Source organism: Lacerta agilis, chromosome 6 (genome assembly GCF_009819535.1).
Source record: "Lacerta agilis isolate rLacAgi1 chromosome 6, rLacAgi1.pri, whole genome shotgun sequence".
In the NCBI taxonomy this organism is placed as follows: Eukaryota; Metazoa; Chordata; class Lepidosauria; order Squamata; family Lacertidae; genus Lacerta; species Lacerta agilis.
The window spans coordinates 66072093-66090033 of NC_046317.1; the positions used below are offsets into that span (position 1 = coordinate 66072093).

At 42.8% G+C, this 17941-nt stretch overlaps 1 protein-coding gene across 2 annotated transcripts in view; it reads left to right on the plus strand.

The window, feature by feature from the left end:
- The first annotated feature begins 1308 nt into the window (after positions 1-1308).
- ACSS2 (acyl-CoA synthetase short chain family member 2) overlaps positions 1309-17941 on the plus strand; it is a 54501-nt gene continuing 37868 nt past the window's right edge. For both annotated transcript variants that reach the window (XM_033153253.1, XM_033153254.1), the window contains exons 1-2: positions 1309-1570; positions 6214-6409. In XM_033153253.1, coding sequence (XP_033009144.1) covers positions 1438-1570; positions 6214-6409 — 329 coding nt within the window. In that variant the 5' untranslated portion in view covers positions 1309-1437. The remainder of the gene's footprint in view (positions 1571-6213; positions 6410-17941) is intronic.

Consider the following 17941-nt stretch of genomic DNA (forward strand, 5'->3'; position numbering starts at 1 on the left):
GGCCATCTCCTTTCCAGAAACCCTCATACTTGCATGTCTGTGCTAAGCCATAGTTTGGCAAATATGATGTGTGAACTAACTCAGGTGCTGCAGTAAAAAACAAGAGAATCTTGTGATACCTTTAAAACTATATATTTTTCTTTGCACCCAGATGCATATATATACCTGCCAACTGAAGACTTCACTTCATAAATCTGATTAAATGGACTCATTCATTAAATCTTATGCTAAAACAATGTTGTCCTGTACATAATTACTCAGATGATAGCCCCTTTCAATTCAGCAAGAATTACTTTTAGGTAAATATATATAGGGCTGCAGCTTTGAAGGTGCCACAAGATTTGTTGTTGTCATTGTTTCAAAAATAGCATTTAGGAAGGGGTAACCTGCTCCCCTAGGGACGCGGATGGCACTGTGGTCTAAACCACTGAGCCTAGGGCTTGCCAATTGGAAGGTTGGTGGTTCGAATCCCTGCAATGGGGGGGGGGGGGGAATGGGGTGAACTCCTGTTGCTCGGTCCCTGCTCCTGCCAACCTAGCAGTTCGAAAGCACATCAAAGTGCAAGTAGATAAACAGGTACCGCTCCGGCGGGAAGGTAAATGGCGTTTCCGTGCCCTGCTCTGGTTCGCCAGAAGCGGCTTAGTCATGCTGGCCACATGACCCAGAAGCTGTTTGCGGACAAACACCGGCTCCCTCGGCCTATAGAGCGAGATGAGCGCCGCAACTCCAGAGTCGTCCGCAACTGGACCTAACAGTCAGGGGTACCTTTACCTTTACCTAACCCGCTCCCCTAACTCCTGACAATTAGAATCGCTGCCTTTGAAACTACTTCTTTTTAAAATAAGATCCTATCCACAGAACTCCCAAGCTACCTCTAATTTGGTCTTTGGGCATTTGAAGATGCTTTGGAGGGCAAAAGGTGTATCTCATGTTTCAAAGTTGTTCTCTTTATGGTCGAGCACACTTTTAAGCACCCACAGAAGAGAACGTTCAGCCCAATCCTGTCCGAATTCTAAGTTCCACTAGGACCTACCTGTGGCTGTCAAGTGTGTCCAGAAACACTGCCTCGTCGTGGTTCTACTTCCTCTCATTTTATCCTTAAAACTAGGCTCAAGGTCGGGCAGTGAACTGGGTGGAGGTTAGAACCCAGGTCGAAGCCTCACTGTTTGAGGTATAGGAGCTGGCGCTAGCTATGGCCTGAGGCCGAGGCGGGCCTCCGAGCGGCGGCGGGACGGCTCCAGGCCTGGGCGGAGCCTGGCGCGGCATCCTCCCTTTCCCGCAGGCGCCTCCCCGGCTCCTCCTCCTCCTCCTCTTGAGGCTGGAGGAGGCGGTGCCACAGCGGTGTTTCCTAGCCGAAGCGCCCGCCGCCTGCTCACTCGCTGGCCGCCCGCCGCTTCAGCCCCGTCTCGCTGCGTCTCTCGGCTGGTGCCCGACGAGATGGTGTTGCCCGACGAGAAGTGCGCCGCCGCCGGGGTGTACCGGGCGCCCCCGGACCTGGCTCGGGAGTCGCATGTGCCTTCCTTGGAAAAGTACCGGGAGCTTTACAGCCGCTCGGTGGAGGAGCCGCAGGGTGAGTGAGGAGGGGCCAGGCCCCGGCGCGGCGCGAGGTTCCCGGGCAAGCTTCAAAGACAGCCTCCAGGCCTGTTGGCGCTCGCCGGCCGCCGGGCCAAGGGGCGGGGAGGAGGAGGAGGAGGCTTGGCAGGACATGCCCTGTGCGCGGGGGGGAGAGCGGCCGCCGTCTGCGAAGTTTCCCAAGGGCGACTTGGTCCGGGTCCACATCTCCTTCCTCGTGGGCTTGCATGGCTCTCTCTCCTCCACGCCCTTTCCGACTCGGCGCCAGTTCCTTGTTGATATGCGCCTCTGGTCGGCCCGCAGCTTTTAGAGGAGTCCCCCCGGGGCCTTGTGCCCTTGCTTGCCCCGGTGGGTACCCTCTGCACAGGCTGCTCAGGTTGCTGTGCTCCATTCGGGAGCCTTCGGGTAGTAACAGGTGTGGCGGCAACCGACGCATCTCCCTGCTCGTCTTACTTTGCCCGAGTGGTCCCCCCCCCGCGAATGTGCACGCAGTGGGGCAGCCTTCGTGGGCACCCCAGCCTCAAGTCAAGGCTGTTGCATGCTAATGCTCGTAAGCATTAGCGTCGTGCGAGTTAGTTTTCGCAAAGATACAAGGCAGAGTCCTCCTCTGCTGTTGAACTTCTTTTGGAGACTGAAGCAAGGGATGCGTCTAAGCCAGGGGTCAGCAAACTTTTTCAGCAGGGGGCAGGTCCACTGTCCCTCAGACCTTGTGGGGGGCCCGGACTATATTTTGGAAAAAAATATGAACGAATTCCTATGCCCCACAAATAACCCAGAGATGCATTTTAAATAAAAGCACACATTCTACTCATGTAAAAACACCAGGCAGGCCCCACAAATAACCCAGAGATGCATTTTAAATAAAAGCACACATTCTACTCATGTAAAAACACACTGATTCCCGGACTGTCCGCGGGCCGGATTTAGAAGGCGATTGGGCCGCATCCGGCCCCCAGGCCTTAGTTTGGGGACCCCTGGTCTAAGCTCAATACTTGGGAGGCCGGGGGTCCTGTGTTGTAAGAAAGCGACTGTGTTACTTGGAAGACAGTACTGTATTAGCAGTTTGGGTGGTGCCCAACTGTGTACATGAGTTTTTCTTGTAAATTCCTAGAGCTTTGCTACTGCTTTTGCAAGCATGCCAAGCTCAGCAGACTTTTCCCTTGTGGAAATGTTCTGCTCTGAGCTAATTTTGCTTGCTAATTCACTCAGGGATATGTGCTAAATGCACAACACCTGGGCTAATTTCCCCCCAAATATGATCAATGGCTAGATGTTACACATGTTAAGCCCTCTGTGAGTAGTGGAAGAAGGTGGTAATATTCTTGCAATTCGGCTCTCTCTCTCTCTCTCTCTCTCTCTCTCTCTGTGTGTGTGTGTGTGAGAGAGAGAGAGAGAGAGAGAGAGAGAGAGAGAGAGAGAGAGAGATTTGTGAGGCCTGGATCCATATTGTGCAAATTCCTGGGCTGTGTTAGCTAGCAACAGGACCTGAATCATATTGTGCTGGTTCTGGGGCTTCCAAGAGGGTTGCATGTGATATATGGCACTCTCCTAGTGTTATCTAGGGACTGCTTTCCCTTTGGATTCCCTGAACTGCGGTAGTAGTTGGACAGACAAGGCAAACAACATTTGAGTTTTATTGGTACTGTAGAGGAAAAATGCTTGGGAAAATGATAGTATCACCATGTCATCTGGGTAGATTGTGTTGTATAGCGATAACTTCAGCAGTACTTCCCTTCTTCACTGCCAACTGAGGTTGGGTTTAGGCAGCCCGTTTACTGAGGATTCATCTTGGGGGTTTTTTTGCATAAAGTTTGTGGAGAAGTTATGCAACTGAAAATTCATTCTGATTTGTTTGCTAGAAGGTTATCTGACATTGTGCCAAGCAGTTGTTATCTCACACTTTACAGTGCATTTTCCCATCACTTTCCTTACTGCAATAAGTCCACTCCCCAGCCCTATTGCACAACTGAAATTATCCATTGGTCCATCTAGCTCACTATTGTCTACACTGACTGGCAGCTGCTCTCCAGAAATTCTGATAGGAGTCTCTTCTAGCCCTAACTGGAGATGCCAGGGACTGAACCTGAGACCTTTCACATGCAGGTATGCTCTACCACTACCACTGAGCTGTGGCCCTTTGCATTTAGCATTTGGCAATCTGGATTGCTGATATTGTGAATCAAACCACAGAACTGCATCTCTGTCCTCATAAATGCAAATGCATGCTTGTTAGGGCCAGTTCTAGCTTGTATGGCATTTTTACTTCCTATTGGGGCTTTTGGACCAGTTCAACAGGATGCATACATGTGAAAATGTCTGGTCAGATTGGGCAAGTTGTGTAGCTGACACAAATTTGGATAAAAAATGATGCTGCATTCTGCCCTTGCTTCATTATCCCAAGCCTCTTACTTGAATGCTTATTACAAAACTTCAAACACTGGAGAGAGAGAGAAATTCTTTCTATCCCTTTGAGTTCTGTGGGTATAAAGTTGCCAGTGTTTAGGAAGTACTGAAGTTTTATAGCAATATGAAATACAGTATTGTAGTGCTGATTTAGTGGAGAACAGGTGAACCAGTGGTGAGCAGTAAAAATGATGGATGCAATTTATATTTGTACAATTTGGAGTAATTATCATTTCTAGGAGGCTCTTGCTGGAAGTGGTCTACCTAGATGGCTACTGTCTTTTCATTGTTTTATGCAGATACTGTAATTATGCTTTTGCTAAAGAAGTCACAACTTCAGATGTGCTCAGCTGCATGGTTACAGCAGTGTACTTTAAAAAGGCAAATAGGGGCTGACAGGAAGTGTCTTAGCTCAGTGGTACAGCATCTGCTTTGCATGCAGTATGTTCTAGGTTCATTCCCTGACTGGGAAAGACATCCCACCTGAAACCCTGGACATCAACTGCCAATCAGTATAGGAAATACTGTTCTGGACAGATCAATGGGTTGACTTTGCATAAGGCAGCTTCCAAGATAGTATGAACAAGCATTCCTGGATGCACCCCAATTGATCTAAAATTTACTGGGTTGAAGTGCTGTCTGTCTGTTTATGCCTCAAGCACCCAGGTATATTCAAAGAAGTAGTGTTTGGCAGATTTCCATATGTGACATTTCTCTAACCTTCAGCATGAGGAAGTATCAGTGGCCCTTTCTGTCATTAGTACAGAAGTTGTGGTATACTGTGCCAAGATACAATCTAATGTATCAATGCTGCTCTTGTGTAAATTTCTCAAGCTGGCACAGACAGTGTTGGGTTGTGTTTCTAGTGACTGTGGAAGACACTTTATTTAATCAGGATTTTATTGGACATTATTTTCGGTCACAAACTTGCTTGATTTTTTATTATTATTATTTGAAATTTCCAGCCTTGTATCAGCTTTGAAGGCTAACAGATTTACTGTATATGAAATAAGTTTTTGTCAGCTAAAACATGCTTCTCCCACACCCAGTAAGGCACCCAAAGGTTGGGAGGTTTTTCTTGTGACAAACTAACTAGGCTATCCTTTTAGAATGTGAGGATGTTTCAAGTATTTCTGCATTAAAACAGAAAAAGTCTTGTCCAAAGCATGTGTGTGTCAACATAGATCCATTAAGTAATAGAGTTTTCTGGTAATAATTTCCAGATGAGAAGTAGCTGTGTTCATCTTTTGCATTAAAACCAAGAGTCTTGTGGCACCTTAAAGACTAAGCAGTTTATTCTGTCATAATTTTGTATGGATTACAGTCCATTTTTCCAGATGCTAAAAGTGCTATCCTTAGTTACAGGTATGCATATATGGGGATTTTTGGGTGTATGGTGAGGAGGAGGAATTGTAAAGTGAAGTAACAGAAAACAGAAATGCAGGGGGGAAATCTGATGATAATGGTCAGGGGTCCCTTTACCTTTTAAGTAATTAACAATGGCAAAAAATCATGAAACAGACGCTGATAAACAGATAACCACATGTCTGTCAGCCAATTAGCATGCATAGTATATGAGAAATCCATCGTCATGGTTCTCAAGTGATGGCATTAAACCTCTTGATATATTGTAATTTAGCAGTCTCACCAGAGTGTCCTGAGAGGGTGAATTGCACCTTCTCCTGACTTTCCTATAGTGCTATTTCTGGTGCCAGGGTGTTGTTGTTGTTGTTGTTGTTGTTTTTGAATGGAGACTGTGCTGCTTGTCATGCAGAATAAAAAAGGGGATTGGTGGCAGATGATGACCTGTATCACTTTGGAAGATGGGCAAGTGAGTGAACCCCCAGATGCTGAGGATGGCATTATTAAATTCTGCAAGAGAGTTGGCAGAGTAGCACAATCCTATGCATATTAATCAGAAATAAGTTCCACTTATTTTCAGTGCGGTTTACTTCCAGGTTATTGTAGGATTTCAGCCTAACTCTTTCCCCTAAATAAAACCAGTTCAGCATCTGCCTTGTGTTCATGGGTGTAGCCAGGATTTTTGTTAGGGGAGCAGGCAGGCCTTTTGTTGTTGGGGGCGGAACCTCAGTTTGCTATGTATTTTATTGATTTAGGGGGGCAGCTTGCCCCCCCCCCCGTTGCCTATGTGCATGCTTGTGTTGGTACCTTAAACCATGTAGAATGGTCTTAAGTTTGAATGTGGTGTTTTATTTATTTATCTTTTTTATCTTGCAGAATTTTGGGGAGACATTGCCAAAGAATTTTACTGGAGGAGCCAACATCCTGGACCATTTCTGCAGTACAACTTTGATGTCACAAAAGGGAAAATCTTTATTGAATGGATGAAAGGGGCTACAACCAACATTTGCTACAATCTATTGGACAGAAATGTCTACGAGAATAAACTTGGGGACAAAATAGCTTTTTACTGGTAACATTCTTATTTCAATCAAGGAAACCCTCTTGTAAACATAGAAATAAGAAAATTGCTGTGGTATCATTGTGTGTTGGCAGCCGAGTATAAAGACAGCAGACATAAATGACAGAGAATGAGGATTGTGTCATTAGAGCAGTGTTGGTGAACCTGAAACCCTCCAGATGCTTTTGGACTCCAACTCCCACCAGCCCCAGCCAGCATGGTCGGGGATCAAGCATTATGGGAGCTGTAGTCCCCTAACATCTGGAAGTCCACAGTTTCCACATCCCTGCATTAGTGTGAGCGTGACTGGAAAAAAGTCTACAAGGCACACAATTTTAAAAGGGTAAATTTTAGGTTTAGTTTTAAAAAAGTCTTTGGTCCAGCCTTTGCCAACTTATTGCCCTCTAGTTGACTGTTGCATTTGGGAGTTATACCATGGTGCTGTTAAAATGCTAGCTCCCACCCACCCATGAACAGAGCCTGACATTGTGAAGTTTAGATGCCTGATTGAAGTGCAGAAATTCTAAGGTGAGATGTGGCATTTGATGCAGGAAGTATTTGCTGTATAACAGATGCCTCATCCAGGAAGTACACCATGTCTTATGGTCAACTTCATTGGCATTCATGATACCTCTCTGCTTTGTGCCTTTTTCAAGGAGACTCATAAATGTGATATCATCCCCCCCCCCCTTTGCATAATAGTGCTCAGTCTGTTCCTGTGCCAAGGGACACTAATGCAATTTATTTCCTTTCTGAGACAGTTCTAGTTCCTTATTTCTTTAATTAGCTGTCACACCCTTTACAGGCCAACGGAAAAGTCAGAATTCACTCCACATTTCCTATCTATATTACTAGGAAGAAAGCCACGCTGATCTTCCTGGGACGGTACTCCTAAGCAAGTGTACTGGGCTTGCAGCTGTAGTAATATTAGTGCTTTAGATGCAGGCCTTTATCTTCTGAATATGCTTCATGGTTCAAGTGGTGTTGTGCCTTTGGTTTGGTCACATTGTTTTCTGACTATCCTAGGATCAATGTGGGGGCTATAAACAGACTGCAAAAAATACATATTTCATTAAAGAATCAGGTGAAGTTTCAGAATCTGGATTTTATAGCTGTTCCAGTGTTACTGTCAGGCATTCATTTGTGAGCTTATATTGCATGTATGCTACTGTACTTGGTTGTAGGCTGCAGAGAATTGCTCTGATGTCCCTTCTGATTTTGTTGTGCCACCTTAGTGAATCTCTAGGAGGAGTTTCCTTTGCATTTTTGTAAGAGATTCTGCACCACCCTGTGTTACATTGTGAACATCTGTGCCTGAACTTGATGGTGTAACTTCCTTAGATAGGCATTTTACTGAGATCTTCTGCCAGTGTTAATATTCTTGACATTCTGCTCACTGTGGGCCATTGCAGATGCTGTGAAAAGGGTGAGACAGATGCATACTGTTTGTTAACTGTGATTTGACCTCTGAGTTAACCAAGAGTCCCACTTAACCCAGGATCTGAAGTCGGCTTCGAGATGGTTTCAGATCATGAATGAAATAGGCATACCGGTTAATGCTTACCTGGTAACTGTCAATACTGATAATATGGTCAGGCTGTTATGTTAGGCCAGTAGTAAGCAGGAATTCACTCTCAGTTGGTAGAGCATGAGACTCTTAATCTCACAGTCGTGGGTTCAAGCTACACATTGGACAGAAGATTCCTGCATTGTTGGGGGTTGGACTAGATCACCCTCGGGGTCCCTTCCCACTCTACAATTCTATGATTCTGTAAGAAGAAAGAATTATGGGAAAAGAACATGAAATCCTATAGGCTGCCCTGATGGTTTCTCCTCATTAAGCAGTCACCGGCATTAATTATACATCAGCCCTGTGAAGCAAAGCACTGTTGGACTTTGGTGCAGGTAAAGGAAAGTTATTGCTGGCAGTTTTTATTTTTAATTGTTTGGTCTGGTTAGAGATCAAGCATCTTTCTTGAACTTCTTATTGCTTCCAAGATGAAATGAATGAAATAGTAACCTTTTTCAGTCTAGGTTCCATATGGGGAACCTCCCAGAGGCCACATGCCAGAGGCAAAAAGCAGGTGGGGCAACAGATGCTGCTCTTAAGTAGACAGCATTCCATCCATGAAAATGCCAGAAGTTTCTATGCACACAGGTGCATATGGCTCTCTCCATCCAGGCAGGCATCAACACAATTCAAGGACACATTTTGGCCAGGCAAAAGCACTCAAGCAGGGCTAGTGAGCTGTGTGGTCTGGCTAATGGCCATGGTATAAGGAGAGTCTTTAAGGTACCCATGCCTATTCTTGAGCAAAGAAACTTCAAAGTGAAACTCTAGTACTGAATTAACCCATATCAAGAAATTCAATTTTATCACCTGTGGTTTAAATCAGTATACCGGGTTTCTATCCCATCAAGGTGCTAAGTGGCATCTGTCCCAAGAAAACATAGGCTATAGTATGTATTCATTTTATTTAACACAATACATAAAGCGCTTGTTTGTAAATAATAATAAATTAGTATTTTTTTAATTTTCTTGTATCACACCTTTATTTTATCATGGAATTGCAATCATGTGGTTCCCAGGAGGTCTCCCATCCAGGCAGTGACCAGACCTGTGCCTGCTTAGCTTCAAACCATTCTCTGGAATTGTTGCAACAGACTAACATGGCCACCTCTCTGGGATTTGTTTACTATATTCTGTTTTGTCTCTCCAATTTGATGTTTTGTAAACCTACTTCTCATTGTGTTGCTTTCTGTTTGGGGACTGCACTTTCATGTCCCAGATTTTTGCCTACCATTACAACAAAGACAATGGCAGCAATTCCTGTCCTCCTGTATCAGGGATGGGGAACTGGATCTGTCTGGATCTTTATCTCCACACACCCTTATGGGCCACATGTGACAAGTGGGCAGGAATGCATATACCAGAGCATGTTTCTCTTATTTTTCTTTTTTTTAAAATAATGTTTCCCTTTATTTCTAACTCATAAAGTTGAAAAGATATGAGTTTGAAGCCTTGGTGATGATAAAAGAGCTTCCAAAGCATGAAACCACTCCTGTTGCATATAGGCAGGGAGTAACATTTGCCACTACTGTATGGCTTATAAATTAGACTGAGGTTCTCTTTCTCTGGTATGTAAGGAGAAAAAAAATGCCTTTATCTGGAGGGAAATCCCAGAAAGGGCTGCTTTTGAGATGCAATCTGACATCTAAGATAAGGATTTATGTTGGAGCATAAATCTGTTGCTCTGTGGGAGAGCAAATTCTATTCTTTCACAAAACTTGAAAGTTCACAACTGTGTTTGTACATGGGGTTGGTGCATTCCAGTTCACCAAGCCAACAAACCTTATCACTTTTTCAGGGATCCTTTTTCAGGGTTCCTGTTTGCCCTGCAAACACAGAAAGATACTGTAGAGAAGATGGTTCTTTGGTTCAATCTAGACAGTAAGTGAAAAACCAGTGAACAGCCTTGCATTCCTGTTTTTTTGTTTTTTGCTTAAATAAAATGAAAGCATGAAAAACTGTAATAAGGAGTAGAGTGAGGGGAGGGGAGGAGCCAGTTAACCCTTACACTTCCTGTCACTTATACATACAAAATTGCCCATCCCAAGCTGCTATCCTACAAGTGTTACATGGCGCAAGAGGTGAGGTTGGGCAAGTGTTGTCAAACTGGAAACTCTACAATGTATTTATGAGGTTGCCTTTGAAATTTTGGGCTGTAGCAGTAGCACTCCTATTGTCACAATAAGATTGGAGGTTGGGTTTTCTTCAGTGTTTTCCAGTGTTCATATTGGCCTGCTTTTCACCTCACATCAAGCCAATCCATGGCTTGATGCAAGCACAGGAGTGTACATGCTCCTGGAGAGGAGTCTGTGGCCATTTCACTCCTCCCCAGTCTTTTGCTACACCCTGCTCATTCATAGTTTGGCTTAGTGTGTGGTCTAAACATGGGGTTGTGGTTTAGCTCTCTACAGACTAACCATTTGTTGCAAGCCTGAGGTGTAAACCATGAGCCAAGTTATTTTGTTAGTTAAATGAGCTGTAAATCATGTTGAATAAAAAGCAAAATGTTTACATGGAATCGTCTGTTTGTTTCATTTCAATAATCCATGCCAAATAATGGTCTTTAGTTGTGACCTGATATTGATCTGATCCTTTGAACAGTGTGTAAAATTGAATTTCAGTATTCCTTGTTTTGGTTCGCTGATGTATATTAAGTCCTGGTTCAGCTAGAAAAGAAAGTGCTGCTTCCTGACATGTATGGCATTTGTTACAGTATATAAGCAATGCGGCATTCTAGCTCTGCTTTTGTTAGTTACCCTTTTAAGTTTGTGCTTTGAACTCTAACAATAGCTTTAACTGAGGTTACAGTGAGTCTTTCTCAATAGCCTGAGTTGATATGCATTATGAGCATCGGATGTACAATGTCTGTATGGGGTGTAACCATAGAGGTGTCTGGCATGTGGATGTCTTTAGGTGTAGGTTTGTTGGTTCATCTCCACAATAAAATACTGTCACCTGCTAGGCAATATAGATGCATTTTTAAAGGAAAAAACCCAAGCAGTTTCAAGGTCTCGTTCTTCAAGATCCATGGAAACTAACAGCTGTGTAAGATCAGAGCATTAGATCAATGTGTGAGTCTTAAACCCACCACTTTCTGGCGCTAGGGCGCATGAGAGGAAAGTAGATTATGTCCTAAATGTGTGGCCACTGCCAAAAATCTAGCAAATTTCCCCTGCTTTTCTGTAACATTTAGTACAACTTGTGTCCTGACATTAGTGTTGTGTACTTTGCCTGCTACTGCTGTTGGCAGTCTGTTTAGGTCAGTGTTTTTCAACCACTGTTCCGCGGCACACTAGTGTGCTGCGAGATGTTGCCTGGTGTGCCGTGGGAAAAAATTGTTTATTTGATTCCTATTCAGGAGAATTACTTTATATATAGTCAATATAGGCACAGAGTTAATTTTTTTTAACATTTTCTAATGGTGGTGTGCCTCGTGATTTTTTTCATGAAACAAGTGTGCCTTTGCCCAAAAAAGGTTGAAAAACACTGGTTTAGGTGACAGCTATGCATAGGAAAAACAGCAAACTTTGAAACCAGCTATGAATGGGTGAAACTAAATGGGACACTTTATTGCCTTCTGATTCCATTTCATTATTATACTGTCTTACAATTTTGGTAGTGTTAGAATAGTGCCAATATCATTGTGGTATCAATAATACACGAAGAGTGGTGGATGAAGACTTGGTACATTTTCTGATGTTACATTCCTTATCCGTGGATGCCTGTTTGCCTTCCTGCTGGCTTGTTGCTACTTCCTTCTCAGCCACCCGAACTGCAAGAGCAAACAGTGGCTGTATTCTACTTCCTTGCTACAGGATGTTACAGATACTGCATTAGCAAACCTTGATTTGACTCTTTCCGCCTTTTCCCAGCCCCTCCCATCTTTTGCCAAATCTTCTAAAGAGTTTTGCTAACAGCCTTGGACTGCTTTTCAAATAGTTTTCTGCAGCACAGCTGCCTTCTAAAGTTTTGGCTTTTTTGCATGTGTCAACAGGACACAAGACAGATAATACCATTGTTTTGCTCTGGGATGACATTTCATATTTTCTGAAGTAGAAATATAACATGCAACTTTTAATGTATGTGTTTGGCATATATTTTATCTCTCTCTCCATAATTAGCTGCCTTCAGAATTCTAGTTCTTGCAAGATCTCATTTCATAAATTGTATTTCATCCACAAAGATACCTGCCAAGACTAAAATTGGCTAAGAAGTCAGCCTGACTAATGTAATAAGCTTGGGAGCATACTGATTAAATTGGAGGTCCAATTCAATTTCTAGAAGCATGTACGTGGTGTATGTGAAGAAACTTTCCTACTGAAGAACTTCTTTAAAAGGCCACATGGCTAACTGAACATTGTATTGCTGTGGGGTGCTGTAATTGAGAAAGGATGTAACAACAAGCAGATTGTGTTGATCTTTTGTGGTATTGAGAAGTTGTATATTCTTCCATCCATGCGCTAGCTCATTGGTTAGTCTGCTAACATGAATGGTTATGCCTGATCACAATTTGCAAGAACACGCCTGAGGAGAATCCCTTCCTTATTCGCAGGGAGCTTATTCACAGTATAGATGTTTGGCTAAGCCATTTTGAAATAAATGGGAGTTGCACAAGTGCTTCGGCAACTCCCGTTCATCTATTAGTGCAGTGGTACCTCGGGTTACAAACACCTTGGGTTTCAAACACTTCAGGTTACAGACTCTGCTAACTTGGAAGTAGTACCTCGGGTTAAGAACTTTACCTCAGGATGAGAACAGAAATCGCACACTAGCGGCGCGGTGGCAGCTGGAGGCCCCATTAGCTAAAGTGGTATCTCAGGTTAAGAACTGTTTCAGGTTAAGAACGGACCTCCGGAACGAATTAAGTTCGTAACCAGAGGTACCAGTGTACCAGCAAAGGATTTTATAGCATCTGTAGATGGTAGGTAAAGCAATGGGGGTGGGGAAAAGAAAAAACAGGCTGATATTGAAGCTGTTCTGAACTGGTAAGAGTTCAAAAAATGGTTTTGTCCTTGGTCCGTAGAAGCATACTGATTTTCAAAAATGTTGATGTTGTTGAGTTCTTGGTTCTGCTTATTTAAAAGAAACGCCAAATCGCAGTAAATGCCTTCAAAGCTGGTGTACTGTGGCAGGGCAGTGCATGATGTACTGTTGTGTGTCTGAAAAACCCTAAACCCTCTTGTGGACAGTCTTAGAGCAGTTGAGGGTATTTCACATCTATTATTATTGCTAAATCTTGGTGATTAAAAATGTGGGCAAAGTGCCATATTCTTACAGAGAGCTGGTTTTTCCAGCATTTCTGAGCTCCCTATATTGAGGTTGGTGAGTCTGTTAACTGTGTTGCCAGAGTGACTAAAACCACCTGTACAGATGTATGGCTATGGCGGTGCAGGTTTCATTATATAACTCGGGTGATTTTCTGTTGCTCCACTTGTAGTCACAAAGCATAAGATTAGTGCAATTTTTTTTTTACCATGTACTTGATTTGTGTCTGTTCCAGATTTTATATGTTTATTGTTGTGCTATTGCTGAGTTGGTTTTCTTAATTGATTTCTGGTTTTATTGAGTTGCATAGTGCGTTAATTTTACTGTATATGTTGCTCAGAGAATGTCTTTTTATTAGGCTGCTCATAAATTGAATAAAATAAATGAATATAAATTGGAGGTATAAGTTGTATGCCTATAAAAGGTAAAGGGACCCATGACCATTAGGTCCAGTCGTGTCTGACTCTGGGGTTGTGGCGCTCATCTCGTGTTACTGGCCGAGGGAGCCGGCGTACAGCTTCCGGGTCATGTGGCCAGCATGATGGATCATATATGACACTGTGCAAAACTGAATTGCACTTAAGAAGTGAAATTTATTTTTCTTAATGGTGGATATTTAACTCAGAAGTTAAAAAGAAGGGACATTTTACTCTGCAGTGTGTTGTTTTAGCCATGTTCATTTTCAGCATATTGAGTGGATTGAGAATTCCCTATGATAAACCACATATAAACATCCGCATGCAAGAGGAGGAGTGGGAGAAAGCCACTTTGTCCTGCAGAACAGTTCTGGGATCTTGGGCCAGATGTGGAGGACTTCTAGAGCCATTTTGGAAAAATTCCTCTTAAGTTCCATCTGGGCTATGTGAGATGGTCTCTCTTGGGAAATATGCAAACTTCCACTTACGATATGTTGCTTGTAGAGAAGTAAAATATTTTGCTCCTACTGGTGCTAAGTTCCTGCACAACTAATAGAACTGGACAGAATACATATGCATGAGTCCAACCTGATGGACAACTCTCTTGCGCTGTTGTATACATTTTGGGAAACGGGGAGGGTTCTTGAAAAAGCTGTTTCCTCAATATCAGTTCAATATTATGTGGTAGAAAGTGGTTAAATTGTAGGTCATTGAGGGTTGGGCAGAAAAACAGAGTGCAATTTGCTTAAAAGGTTCAGGCAGTTCTTTGGGACTGTAAACAGTCAGTGTCCCAGAATTGCTTTTAATTAAACAAATGGTCTTACGTTGTGATGAGCTGAATCTTAATGTAAAGATGGTGAACACTAAATCACATGGGGAAGCAGTGGTGGTATATTGTTGCTAAATTTTTACCATAAGGAGGCTGTTTCATATTGTAAAAGTGTTGATGAGAAGTGGCATGCAATTGCACATTAAAAATGGCTGCTGACATGTGGCAGTCTTTGGAACTATGCTACGATGTGCTGCTGCATATTAAAATGGCTTGCTTCTTGGAGCCCTCTCCTTGTGGTTGCATTTCAAATGGCTGCTGTGCCTGTTGTTTATTTTATTTCCTTTAACAAAATTCATATATCTCTTGATGCAATCATGTCAGTCATTGGGGCTCAGCTTTTGTCTGTGTAACATATTATAATATTTATATCCCACATTTTTCCCTGACAGGGACTCAAGGTGGTTTACAGATAAAATAGAAACAGCTAAAATAGGATAAAAAATAATTAAAAAGCAGTTAAACATTATGCAAACACACACGTGTGTGATCTTTCAAAACATACAGAGACATGCAAAGATGACAAAGCTATCTTTAGCCATCTCACCCCTTGCCTTTCCCTGTAAGACCCTTGGTAGTGCTTTCGTGTGCATGCACACTTCTTCAGATAACCAGAAAAACCAGGTGTTTTTTCAGTGTAACAGCCCGACCCACTGCATTAGCTGGGGGAGATGATGTTTCAGATCCTAGAAAGCCAGCCGGTGGCATTTCCTCATCAAGTAATTCTTTTTACATTAACATTGTATAAACATCCGCATGTTGGGATAAATCGTCCAGAGTTCTGTGGTGCTGTTAGTATGCTGATGGTACCAACTCTCCCCCCCCCCTTTTTTTAAATTTTCAACCAATCCTGGAGTATCAGTTTTGAGCTCAATTCTTAAAAGGATAAGTGGCAGTTAAGCATTTCTGGGGAGGATATTGCCAAATGTGGGAACCACTGCAGAAAAAGCCTTATCTGAAGTCATCACCCACCTCACCGTTCAAGGTGGTGGCACCTGAAGGACCTTACTGAATGAGTAGCCAGTCGATGTAGGAGCAGGTGGGTTACATGAATGTCAACTTCATGCAAATAACCAGCAATGTAGATGCTGTGTAGAACTGGATTTGAATGTTGACAAATGTCTCTGCTTACCAAGATGTTTGTGTGCAGTGATTTCTGTGTAATGGTGTTCACCACCTCACGGCCCTGGCCAGTAAGTCTGGTGTGCATACAAATGCTTCTTTCTTTGGCATTGTTGCCATGTGACTTAGACTTCAGGTGACCTCTAGTCTGCCTGCTGTTTTATGTGGAGCAATCCTTAGTGTAGCAGTAATCTGTGTATATGGATGAATGGTTTTAGCAAGAATGTGTTTACAAGCTTACTTAGCAAAGTAAAACAGGTGTAGGTTTATTTGCTCAATGTATGGGAGATGGTGTTCACCAAGTGTACACACTGAAGCAGTCTTATCTTCTCATAGTTACTCTTACTAACTGTGGAGCTTGTGCCAACTCGGAAATAGAAAACAGGTCTTTCTACCACAGCTGGATGGGAATGGACTTTCTCTAAAACACTTAGTAAAAAAATTTCCTTCCTTCAAAAGAGATGGCAATGTTTGCTGTGTTCCGAACATGTTTGTTTAATAGGCGTGGGTTTTTTTCTTTTTATTTATTAAAGATACTGACTTCTTGTTTCTACAGTAATGTAGAACAAGAACTTGAGTTCTGTTTATTTTATTACAGTCTTATTCCACTGTTCTTCCTTTACAAAACTCAAGAGTAGCAAGCAGAGGGTTTTCAGATCAAAACCTGTTTAATTGCAGCAAGGTTTCGGCATCATGTACCTTTGGACCATGCTTTGTGGGTGTGTAATTGGGGGCAGGTGGTGTCCAAAAATACTTTGCAATTACTGAAGCAAGGTCCTAGTCTCCAGCGTCCTAGAACCACCCAATTGCCATGAAAGGGGAACTTTTTAGCCACTGAGAAAGAAGTCTTCTCACCCTTAGTGCTGATTAGAGTGAAAAGTGATTCAGCCACTAAGAAATGGCTCCTAGGGTCACTCTGGAGAAGATGCATGAGAAGAACACTGAGGAGAAGTTCTGCATGCTCCAAAGCTAAGCATGTGGTAATGCTGAAAACACAAGGTGTTTCAGTTATGTGAGAATGGTGTGCAACTTCTGTTATGTACAATGGAATTTCAAGGAGAACACGCCTTAAGTCATGCCAAAATAAGATATTGGGGTCCTCAAAGTATTTTACAGATAAAATAGAAACAGCTAAAATAGGATAAAAAATAATTAAAAAGCAGTTAAACATTATGCAAACACACACGTGTGTGATCTTTCAAAACATACAGAGACATGCAAAGATGACAAAGCTATCTTTAGCCATCTCACCCCTTGCCTTTCCCTGTAAGACCCTTGGTAATGAGCTTTCGTGTGCATGCACACTTCTTCAGATAACCAGAAAAACCAGGTGTTTTTTCAGTGTAACAGCCAGACCCACTGCACTAGCTGGGGGAGATGATGTTTCAGATCCTAGAAAGCCAGCCTGTGGCATTTCCTCATCAAGTAATTCTTTTTACATTAACATTGTATAAACATCCGCATGTTGGGATAAATCCTCCAGAGTTCTGTGGTGCTGTTAGTATGCTGATGGTACCAACTCTTCCCCCCCCCTTTTTTAAATTTTCAACCAATCCTGGAGTATCAGTTTTGAGCTCAATTCTTAAAAGGATAAGTGGCAGTTAAGCATTTCTGGGGATGATATTGCCAAATGTGGGAACCACTGCAGAAAAAGCCTTATCTGAAGTCATCACCCACCTCACCGTTCAAGGTGGTGGCACCTGAAGGACCTTACTGAATGAGTAGCCAGTCGATGTAGGAGCAGGTGGGTTACATGAATGTCCACTTCATGCAAATAACCAGCAATGTAGATGCTGTGTAGAACTGGATTTGAATGTTGACAAATGTCTCTGCTTACCAAGATGTTTGTGTGCAGTGACTGACCACATAACTTCCTCCATGTTGCTACAAACTATTTCTGTGTAATGGTGTTCACCACCTCACGGCCCTGGCCAGTAAATCTGGTGTGCATACAAATGCTTCTTTCTTTGGCATTGTTGCCATGTGACTTAGACTTCAGGTGACCTCTAGTCTGCCTGCTGTTTTATGTGGAGCAATCCTTAGTGTAGCAGTAATCTGTGTATATGGATGAATGGTTTTAGCAAGAATGTGTTTACAAGCTTACTTAGCAAAGTAAAACAGGTGTAGGTTTATTTGCTCAATGTATGGGAGATGGTGTTCACCAAGTGTACACACTGAAGCAGTCTTATCTTCTCATAGTTACTCTTACTAACTGTGGAGCTTGTGCCAACTCGGAAATAGAAAACAGGTCTTTCTACCACAGCTGGATGGGAATGGACTTTCTCTAAAACACTTAGTAAAAAAATTTCCTTCCTTCAAAAGAGATGGCAATGTTTGCTGTG